The sequence below is a fragment of the Magnolia sinica genome, chromosome 2, assembly GCF_029962835.1.
Source record: "Magnolia sinica isolate HGM2019 chromosome 2, MsV1, whole genome shotgun sequence".
Taxonomy (NCBI): Eukaryota; Viridiplantae; Streptophyta; class Magnoliopsida; order Magnoliales; family Magnoliaceae; genus Magnolia; species Magnolia sinica.
Window position 1 is genome coordinate 11,471,517 of NC_080574.1, and position 11,562 is coordinate 11,483,078.

General features: G+C 40.7%; 1 protein-coding gene across 1 annotated transcript; it reads right to left on the reverse strand.

Annotated features, from left to right (window-relative positions):
• Positions 1-599: 599 nt before the first annotated feature.
• LOC131234856 (bet1-like protein At4g14600) lies at positions 600-11,293 on the reverse strand. The gene is made up of 4 exons (XM_058231842.1): positions 11,086-11,293; positions 10,872-10,995; positions 9,150-9,206; positions 600-1,079 (listed from the first exon to the last, which is right to left on the reverse strand). Exons 1-4 carry the CDS (start codon positions 11,136-11,138, stop codon positions 918-920), a joined length of 396 nt encoding a protein of 131 aa, XP_058087825.1. The 5' UTR covers positions 11,139-11,293; the 3' UTR covers positions 600-917.
• Positions 11,294-11,562: the final 269 nt, after the last annotated feature.

An 11,562-nucleotide genomic window follows, 5' to 3' on the forward strand; every position in this document is an offset into this window, starting at 1 on the left:
GACATGAATACCCTTCTTTGCAGTTTGAGTTAATCATCATAACCACTGATCCTGCAGGGGGGGGGGGGGGTGCCGGATCACTTGATGACCGACCCAACTTAGTTGGGTCGAATCGGGCGATTATCTTACTCGGTATGGCAATCAGGCAATCATCTTACTGAACAGAATTACAGAGCATCTCATTCCTCCTCCCCATGAGGAAATGCCTTAAATTGTGAATGAACCATGCCGAATTTCAAAGTAAGCTGACCTTGCAAAGCGTGGGGATCACACCTAAGAACCAAATCCCCACAGCCCGCTCCATGGCTCAGAGGTAGACAGACTCCTGTTTCAACACTGAGACCAGGGATCCAGTTTCCATGTGGTGTGGGTGTGTGGGTTAGGAAAAGAAAAAAAAAAAAAACCACTGCCCACCAACCTAGTTGATGGTGGTCCCCACACCTTATAACCAATGGTTAGCTCCTCTTTAACGCCACCGTGGCCCACCACATGCAAATCCATCTGACATGTAATTTTACACAACCGTATTATTTCTATATTTATTGAAGGATAATTCTAACTTTACAAACTCTATTTGCAAAGATGAAAAAATTATCGCAACTAGCTAAAATCTGAAATTCTTAAACTCATTCGAATCAAATGTATATTCCAACAGTTAAGAACTGGCAATGAAAGTTTAAGCTCAAGTATCTTTGTTCGTATCAATGTGTTCCAATACATTACATTATAATACTCAGTCATTGCAGTATTAGATGGAACAAGAGAAGCTCTTTCCTGACAACACCTTCATGTAGCTCCAGTTGGAAAAGGCTTTACAGTGGAACCCGTGCTGCGGCGTCGGACCAAATATTGGGTGGCTGTCTTAAATGATCAAATTGGCTGCTTCAGAAGCTTCTTTGCCCCCACCTAGCCATGTATCATCTTCTGGAGATTTTGGACAAGAAGTAGACCACGAAGAAACAAAAGAGCGCAAAGAGGATGACATGCATGACATGGTTCGACCCCTGCTGGATGATGCTCTTGTTCAACCTTCTCATGTTGTTCTTTACCCCTGCTTGAGCTTTGATCAGTGTCATTTGCTGTTTTATAGAACCAAAATAAGGTGTTAGAAGAAGCATTTTCAGATGGAGAAGCAAAAGCTAATTGAAACCAGGGCCCTTACTGTTACACAACAGTAAGGCCAGTTGGATTATTGAAAAAGGAAAACGATGGCTGTTACCCTTTTACAAGAGAGATTATTATTTATTTAGGATGGGGGCACAAAACAGATTTTGGGGCTGTCTGGATGCACCTTCGCAAGGAAGTTTGAGGCCTAAACACTGTTTTATCCAAACGGTTGTTTATGTGTTTGGATGCACTTTGCAAACTCCTGTCATGTCTCCACTCAACAAAATAGGTGCTAAAGCGCTGAAAAAGCAGAGGCTTGAAACCACCATTTCTTGGAAACCTCCTTTTGAGGAACTGCATCCAAATGGGCCCTCGGTATTTGAATCATCTAGTTCAAGGCAATGAACCATATAGCATTGAAGATTAAAACTCCTTTCGAGCTTCGATACAGTGGCCAAGATCAAAGATTTCCTTTCAACAAAAAGGATACAGAAAATACAATGTAGAGACCTACAAGCATATAAATTTACAGAACAGGCTGATGATACTGCTGGTGTACTTGTGTCTAGACTTTAGGGAAGAACTAGATGATAACCACCATCAGCTAAGGTCATGGTTTCCACATTGGATGGTATTCTGGTTTCTGCCAGCCTCCTTGACCCCATTGCAGCATTAGGGTGCTATGTTGACTAGGCTGTTGATCGGTCTGCAGCATACTGCTGTTATGGATCAAAACTGGGCAACTTCCATCCTACACTTCATTCGACTGATGTGAATTATCAGGATAACGGACTCGATGATTTATTTTTTTTCTTTCTTTCTTAATGGCCTCTACAAGTTGAGTTCTTCTTTTCGGACAGGCCTTTTCTTTAGAGGAATTATATGATACCCTAGGAAAGGATGTAGATCATATGCATGCACACTTCCAACCATAGACATGGCTTATGCATGTTAACCTAGAGCGTCCAAATCACGGGCCCCACCATGGACAGGAATGGAGCACATCTCACACTGATCGGTTGACAGCTGTCCAACCTATGCCAATCAAATGGACAGTTGAAAATGAAAAAGGTTGAAGGTCCAAACTCACGAGTAAGGGTGTGTTTGCGTGTCATTTAGCACCACTAGTGAAGCTTGCATGGGGAAACTTGAGTTTAAGAGCTAGTCTTACATTGCATGCTAGAGACCTCAACTATTTCCAAACTTCCATTTCCAGATAATGTGCTGGTTCAGCTCAAGTAAAGAGTTGGACATCATTGTGTTGGTATGGGAGTGGTGTTTGGCTAACATGCATCACAGGTCCCATGATGCAGGACATGAAATTCAAGTATGATGTGCAAGATTTTTAGGCTTTAGATTACATTAATTCAGAAACAGTTACACAAAATTCAACATCCCACACAGAAGTTCAAGCATTCAATCAAGGGGAATCTTATGCGGATCTAGGCCTATACATGCTAGGGCTGAATCAATCAAAATTATAGACCAAACAATATTTAAAGGAGGGTAAATTCATCCACATATGCACAGAAATAATTCCTCAATCCAAAGGATTCACAAATTTCAATTCAAGGAACCCTAAGTTTGAAAAAATGGCATAAAATTGGGGATTTGAATAATTTAGGGTTAGGGTTAGGGATTTGGGTGAAAAAGGAGTGAAAGAGAGGAGAGAGATGAACCAGAGAAGCACCACACACGTGGACAACAGCGATGGCCCAGACACACGTGCGTGTGATCCCGTCCGCACGTGTGTGGGGCCCACGAACCCAAGATCTCCTTCCTTGGGGCTAGTCGGCCAAGGGTGGGCTACAAAACCCCTGAATTTCAGCCCGATCCAATGCACAGTCTGTGTGTGGTGCTCCGCCGAAGTTTCAGCCCCCAGGGTGATACATAGCTAAACCATAAACCAACCAGGGTGATACATAGCTAAACCCTAAACCCTAAATAATGCTAAAAACCCTAGTTAAGCGGAAGGTAACTCAGAAATTCAGGGTTCAAACCCTAATTGCATAACAAACTGTATGTTACTGTAGCATGATATTGTAGCAGTGTCACTGTAGCATCGTTACTGTAGGATCAGTACTGTAGCAGGTTACTGTAGCACGAAACACAGAATTACGTTTTAGACAGGGTTAAGATCATGAAATGACAGCAAATATATAAACAGATAATTAGTAAACCTAAGCAGGCTAAAATAGCGGCAATGATCTCTGGCGGATACATGGAAGAGAAGGAAGTTGATGAGGCTTTAAATAAACACTACGGGGAAATGGAGTAGTGAAGATAATATCAGTAATAAGTAAAAATCTAGAAAATCTATAAGGCAGTAAGTACTTAACACGAAGACGGAATTTAAAACAAATACGTTTGCTTAACATAAGCAGAGACTAAAATAAACAGAAACAGAAGTACAAAACAGATAAGGAAGAGAAGTCGTTATCAGAAAAGCATCGCTTTCATACGTCTCTTTCAAACTATTTACAAACTCATAAGCTGGGATTACAACACTATTTTCTCACTTAGATGTTTCTCGTAGTTCTTACTTCTCTCTTATTTCTATATATTCTACAACACACATTACATGGGTATTTATAGAGGAGAGAGACCCACTGTGACGGATCTGAAAGAGGATTGCAATTGAGAGAATTTTATCGTCTCGAAGTTTGCAGGCGACGCGGATGAAGGAGAAGAACTGCAAAGGGGGACTCTTTCTGTAGATCCATTCCTTTGGGAACATCTGTTGAGACACGTATGCCTTGGGAGTGATGAGAGTAGGTAGCTGGAGAAGCTAGACGTAGCAGCGTGCGAGATATTATACAAGCAGTGAGGAGAGTTACTATTGCTGAGAGTGACACTTTGAGAGTGACATGCTGAGGAAGAGATGAGCTTGTCAGAGATGCTTCTGCAAACGAGCAGAGATTCTTCAGAGAGGCAGAGATGCTTCAAAAGTGCAGACTTTGATGGCGATGGGTATGGCTTCAGTCGGAGCCTGAGTCACTGGTTGGAGCAGTGCGATAAACAGAGTGGGGAGACTCATCATCGCTGGATGGAGGTGTTGGAGCCATTAAGAGTTCGAGATTCCTTTCAATGTAAGTCATGAAATGGTCCAAGCACAAATTATCATTTGCCATGGTCATGGGTGTGAGCCAAATGGAACTGGGAATGTCAGCCTGTAGAACATTGTTAAGTTCACACATGTGGCGTTTGAACAGATGGAAGTCATTTCTAACTCTCAGCATTTCCCAAGATGCTTAAATTCAAACAAAAGATGATTCCTGAACCTCAGTTGTTACGTTGGTTAAATTGGTTTTCACAATGGAGCTTTACAGTGAAAAAGATCAAAGGGAAAGATAATGTCCTTGCTGACTTCTTATCTCGCCTCCCTACCAAACACCCTCCCACAGTCACAGCCTCACCAGCAATCCCTGAATTCTCCATCCCTTGCTTATTTCCCATAGATAGGATCCCAACTCTTCCTCTCAAACTCCAAAAAACGATAGTGATCTCTACCTTGCAAATAGGCCTACCCATAATCTCAAAACCTTCCTTGAAATACACCTCTTTAGAAATGACCCTGTTTTCCGGCACATCCCTCATCCTCACCATCCATACTTAACTCCCATCTCCTTTCGAGACCTCTATTACTTACCCAATGAAGCCCTTTGTTTCTTGTACTATCTTGTACAAAGCTACACCATCATGGTTATCTTCCCAGTGGCCTCGCTCCATGCCTATATTGCTCGTCCTAACTGGATAGCAGTAAGTGGTTTTGACCAGTTGTCTCAGGCACAGAAAAATCTCAAAGTGTTCCTTGAATGGTTCCATCCATTAGAAGTCTGGCATTCACAACTCCACCACCATAGTGAGTATGTTGAAATTTCCTTCAGAGATCCTCGAACACTCCACTCCATATTCGCAACAAATGAGCACTACTACGTGCCAGCTGCTATTGAAGACAGAGCAGTGATACAAGGATACAGACACTACAATCTTGCTCATCACTGGAATTTCTTTGGAAATGTCTTCCATCTGTTCAAACGCCACATGTGTGAACTTAACAATGTTCTACAGGCTGACATTCCCAGTTCCATTTGGCTCACACCCATGACCATGGCAAATGATAATTTGTGCTTGGACCATTTCATGACTTACATTGAAAGGAATCTCGAACTCTTAATGGCTCCAACACCTCCATCCATCGATGATGAGTCTTCCCACTCTGTTTATCGCACTGCTCCAACCAGTGACTCAGGCTCCGACTGAAGCCATACCCATCGCCATCAAAGTCTGCACCTTTGAAGCATCTTTGCCTCTCTGAAGAATCTCTGCTCGTTTGCAGAAGCATCTCTGACAAGCTCATCTCTTCCTCAGCATGTCACTCTCAAAGTGTCACTCTCAGCAATAGTAACTCTCCTCACTGCTTGTATAATATCTCGCACGCTGCTACGTCTAGCTTCTCCAGCTACCTACTCTCATCACTCCCAAGGCATACGTGTCTCAACAGATGTTCCCAAAGGAATGGATCTACAGAAAGAGTCCCCCTTTGCAGCTCTTCTCCTTCATCCGCGTCGCCTGCAAACTTCGAGACGATAAAATTCTCTTAATTGCAATCCTCTTTCAGATCCGTCACAGTGGGTCTCTCTCCTCTATAAATACCCATGTAATGTGTGTTGTAGAATATATAGAAATAAGAGAGAAGTAAGAACTACGAGAAACATCTAAGTGAGAAAATAGTGTTGTAATCCCAGCTTATGAGTTTGTAAATAGTTTGAAAGAGACGTATGAAAGCGATGCTTTTCTGATAACGACTTCTCTTCCTTATCTGTTTGTACTTCTGTTTCTGTTTATCTTAGTCTCTGCTTATGTTAAGCAAACGTATTTGTTTTAAATTCCGTCTTCGTGTTAAGTACTTACTGCCTTATAGATTTTCTAGATTTTTACTTATTACTGATATTATCTTCACTACTCCATTTCCCCGTAGTGTTTATTTAAAGCCTCATCAACTTCCTTCTCTTCCATGTATCCGCCAGAGATCATTGCCGCTATTTTAGCCTGCTTAGGTTTACTAATTATGTGTTTATATATTTGCTGTCATTTCATGATCTTAACCCTGTCTAAAACGTAATTCTGTGTTCCGTGCTACAGTAACCTGCTACAGTAACCTGCTATAGTACTGATGCTACAGTAACGATGCTACAGTATCATGCTACAGTAACATACAGTTTGTTATGCAATTAGGGTTTGAACCCTGAATTTCTGAGTTACCTTCCGCTTAACTAGGGTTTTTAGCATTATTTAGGGTTTAGGGTGTAGCTATGTATCACCCTGGTTGGTTTATGAAAAATCTATTGTACAGAGAGAAGGCGGCTACAATAGAGGGTGGATTTGAAATGTAGATGACTGCAGGAAGAGGTGAATATGGAAGGTAAGAGATGAGGCGATTTGGGATAGGTGTGGCTTCGTCCCACGGTAATCAACCCTTCAAGGAATGAAGGGTTTCACACCCAATTGGATCTCCACAACTCAGAAATTTAGAGGAGCAAAAAAAAAAAAGCGCAGAAATTTTATTAATCTTTAATGAGAAAAAAGACTACAAGGGTGCCAATTTATAATAAAACCCTATACCCAAAAACTCGCGCTATGTGCGCAACTTATTACTTGGAGACGAAGTAATAAAAAATAACAATTAATTGAAGCAATCTAAACCGTCCATGATATTCCTACTAACAATAATAAGCAAAAACCAAAGTACTAGATTAATTAGAATAGCGGGCCACGATCATGAGAACCCATGGTGGAATTCACATGACTATCGGGTCCACTCAAATAAACCAAAACGCAGTCCTCTAACTAGGAGGCCCTCCCTGGACATCGTCATCGATCTAGATCAATGGTGGGGCCCTCCTCCTCCTTACATAGGTGCGTGGGGGGGTGTGCATGTACACGTGATGTCCCCATCATTCCAGCTATTCACTGCAACTAAAAACTTGAGCACGTCTCTTTTTCCACTTTTGGTCTAATGCTGGCACATTTTTGTGCCTTTGTGCTTAGATGTTTGCCTAGCAACAGTCTCTCCATGTCAATCCTACTTTACTTGTTTGCCCTTTGGGGCATGCATATAATAATTGGACCGGGGACCAATATTGGGTGGGACCATGCTATCATGTGCATGTGTCAATGTAAGCCTCCACTATGGCCGGTTCCAAGAGCCATTGTAAAAGAGGAAGGTTAAAGTCTAGTGTTCTAACAATCACAAAAAATTTCAATCTACCACTAAGACCACTAATCTTGAGAATGGGGCTGATTCATTCATTAGATGGGCCTATACATTCAAACAGACTTTCGAAAGCCCATTGATTTTGATGGTGTGGCCCTCCTAATGTGCGAATTGCATATTTTTGCATCAGGAGATATTCATGGTGGGGTGCACCAGATGGATATGCTACAGAAGTGGCACTGGCAAGGAAGATGGGGCCTCGAGCTAAGTTACCATACCGACTAGGTGACTCACTTTCATATAAATGAGTGTATCAGCATATTATGGCGTGATGGCAAATACATCAGCTATAATGGATGTTTGAAAGATCACCAATGAATAAAAGAAAATTGATATTTGGTTGTTATATCAGCCAATATAATGGTCTCAGGGTTCAACTGACTGGTAAATCAATCATGGCCAAAATAGACGTTCTCGTGTGACCTTGACCGGCATCACTACGTGCTTACAAAGATCTGGTAGCATCAAACAAAACTGCTGCTGCTGAAACTAGTCATCTCTACCTAACCTTTAATCCTAGTTACAAGGAATTATCGGGTGCTGGCCCCAACCATAGTTCAAAAACTAAAACTTGACTCAACTGGATGTCCAGTTGGGTTGGGTTGGGTTGACTCGAGGACTTGATCAAGTCTTTACTTGACTTGATATATAATAACTAAATTAAAATTATTTATTACTCATAACGAAATTAAAACTGTTTTTACTAATAAATAAATTTTTTAAAAAAGTTATGATTAGGTAAAATATATAAAATAGTTAAAATAAACATGGTTGACTCAATTAGCTATAGATGTTGCTTCATTGCATTGTGAGTTCTGAACTCGCTTTTCAATTTCTGTTAAAAACTGATTGGCTGGGTGAGTGACTTAGCTCGAGTCACACGAGTCACGTTGAGTTCGGCAGGCCAACAAGTCGACACAAGGAGTCTAGACAATTCAGGACCAAGTTACTCTCACGAGTGAGTTTCCTACTGACTTGGCTCAAAATCCCATCGAGGTCAAGTTTCCTCAACCAAGTTTCAAGTTGGGTCACTGAGTTTTAGATCTATGGCCTCAGAATTGATGCAGTTTACCGATATCTCAATTCTGTACATGTAGGATCATGGTTGGCAATCCAGATTGTTGGGCTAATGAACTTCAACAAGGAGGGGGATGCCTCGAAAATCTTCCAAAGTGGAAGATCACAACTCTTCAATCTTTGGTGCTTTTAACTTTTAAATGTGAACGATTGCTGCATTTTTTTCTTAGCCATATCTTCCATAGGCCACCTTAGCAAAGTGCATCTACGTTGATGGTAGGACATAAAAATTCATCTGTTCTTAACACAGATTGACATGTAATAACAAAAATTATTGCCGATAAAAAATATAAATGGTAGAATTCTTTCGTTGTATTACTGAAACAATGGAATTCATCTTGAAGAGAGTGGCTTTGTGTGTGTGTGTGTACCGTCTGGGGGGGGTAGTTATGGTAATGATACGGCCAATTGCAGATATTTAAAACCATTATCTGGATATTGAAACCAGCGTAACTCACTCCGACTTATTCCCACTCAATCTGGTTTTGGAATGTGACTTGCCTTGTGGCTCATTTTGTTCTCCACAAATAACAAGACAGCTCGGCCGAGTTACATGATCTTGATATGAACCATGGCAACCTATAACTCAGCAGATGCAGATAGAACAGATGCACTTGTTCATTCTTCTCAAGCAAGAAAAAAATTTCTAACATCAAAGGGACAATGAAGACTAAGTCATTAACTTTACCAATTGAGTTACGAAGTCGTTTTGAAACTTTGCCTCTGACTCTATCTCTTGAGCTACCTGCATTGCCATACTTAAATGAGAGCTCGAAGAGCAGAAAGAAAGGAAACCGCTCAAGGAATAAGAGTAATAAGATCTGCAACTGCTCATGAAATATCAGCTCAACAGTATTGATCAGAATAGAAAGGCAGTCAACAATAAAGCATCTCAAAGGTGAAAAGGCACTATATTCGTATCTCAAAAATTTCCCAAAAATATCCTCCCACAAAATTTGAAATTGTCCAAGAAATTTCTCCTGAGAAATGGCCAAGAATGATGTTTATCACTGTGCTACCAACACCGTTTCTGAAATTAAATGACCATTCATCCACAATTGACACACTCAACTTTGTGCATTGCTAATGGCCATATACAATCCAATTAAAAATCAGTGCATTGCCAATGGCCATATGTCCAATCCCATAATCCAGTTGACACACTCAACTTTGTGCCTAAGCTCATCATTCTTGAATAACAATATATGGAGAAAGGAAAAGAATAAAAATTAAATAAATGTTTGGTTGTAGTCTGAGAGTGAAGGTTGCAAGTGAAGATTCCTTTCACCATCAAACTGTAGTTTCCAAAAAGCTCTGTGGCACTTCTCTTGTTTTATTATACTAGTGTGAATGGCACATGCAATGCAATGCATGCGGATAGAGGAAGAAATTTGCAATTGCAAGATGTGAAGAAAGAGGAAGTGATTTGTAAGTTGAGGGAGAGTAGAGCAGTTGTAAAACATGGGAGATGATATTGATTGTAACTTGTCAGAGAGAGCAGAGTAGTTGTAATAAGTGGGAGAAAATACTGCGTTGAGGCAGAAAAACCAAAAATGCTTTTTTCTTATATTTGCCATTGGGGTGTTGCTTAGGGTAGTAGGAATCTGAGTTAGTAACCGTCCCAATTTAGCAAGTCTTTTTTTAACTAGAGTTCTTGATTGGTCATAGTTAATAAGAACAATTGGATTCTTTTGACTGGTTATTGTTAGTAAAGGGTCTCTCTCTTAGAGAGAGGTGGTGCGAGTCTTGTTAAAGTAACATTAAACACTTTTGATGAAGCCAATAACAAAAACCCATGGTCTAAGGAGGTCCGTTCCCCTTTAAGTGAACCTTTTTTCCCTCTGTTTTCTCGACTCTAATCTCCAAATCCACACCATTGTTGCATACCGGTACATGTCATAGACAGGCTTTCTCCACAAAGCTCGATGCAGAACAGGGTCTCTACAACTTTCAAACAAAGCGCCATTTTCATGAACTGGGCACCTGTTTAAATACTGCTCAGTTGACATCTGTACCCTTTTTGAAAGGCCGAGTTCCAGTTTTCAATACATTTCATACAAAGAACACTACTAATTTAGTACTAATTCAGAGCCTAATTCATTCAAATTAACCTAATTTATAAAATAAATAAATAAATAAATAAGAAGAAGAAGAAAATCCAAAAACAAAAATCGGTATCAAATAAAAACGTAAAATCATAACAGACAGTAATTACTTTGTAAATACCCAATTTCAAAATAACCAAGATTCCACAAAAATATTTTTTTATTTTTTATTTTTAAAGACGGAAGCACGTCAAATCAAATCGAATAAGAGAAGGATTTCCAACATATGCCGCAATCAACAAAAGCAACCAGAAAGAAAATGAGGAATAAAAATTTAAAAAGAAAAAAAGAAAAAGAAAACTCACGGTTTTCAATTGGGTGAGCTTTCTATGAAGACCGTCAATCTCTTCGTCCAAATCGGCATGCACCGGATCGATCCGCAACTGTATTTCATCGGAACCACCGGCCGCTCTCGCGCTGATGCCTTCTCTGCTCGAAGTAATTACAAAAGGAATGATTTCCAGAAAATTAGAGGAACCGGTTATTGAATTTCTTCTCTGAGGGGGGGATTGAACATACCTGGATCGTAAAGGTCCGGCGCCATATAAGGTGCCTCTGTAGGAATTCGCCATGAATGCCCTGAGAAGAACGATCCGATCAAATCAGAGATCTACAGTTTCTGAATCGAGATCTACGGGCGGGGGAATTGGAGAACGGGGAGAGGGTTAGAAGTAAAGACGGACGACAGCTACGCGGTGAAAGTTCACCACCAGTTTTAAATTGGGAATGCTTTCAACTGCATCGATTCCTCTTTCGGCATGCGCGCGGATTAGTTGAGTCTGGCCTGACAGCTTACTGGGTGAGTCCCAAGGGCGGCTTAGGGTGACCCTGACTGTGGGCCCGCCTTGATATATGTTACTTACATCCACGCCGTCCATACGTTTTTGAATATCAAATTAGTTCATGATCCTAGAAATGAAGAAGATCTAAATCTCAGGAGGGCCACAGAACACGAAAAGCGATGATTGGCCATTAAAAGCTTCTTGTGGGCTCCAA

Excerpts from the sequence above, each read along its gene's own strand:
- LOC131234856 (XM_058231842.1), bottom strand. The coding sequence starts at position 11,138 with ATGGCGAATTCCTACAGAGGCACCTTATATGGCGCCGGACCTTTACGA. Across the intron at positions 9,207-10,871 it reads AGCTCACCCAATTGAAAACC|GTAGCTCAAGAGATAGAGTC; the intron begins GTGAGTTTTCTT and ends ATGGCAATGCAG. Across the intron at positions 1,080-9,149 it reads ACGACTTCGTAACTCAATTG|CAAATGACACTGATCAAAGC; the intron begins GTAAAGTTAATG and ends TCTATAAAACAG.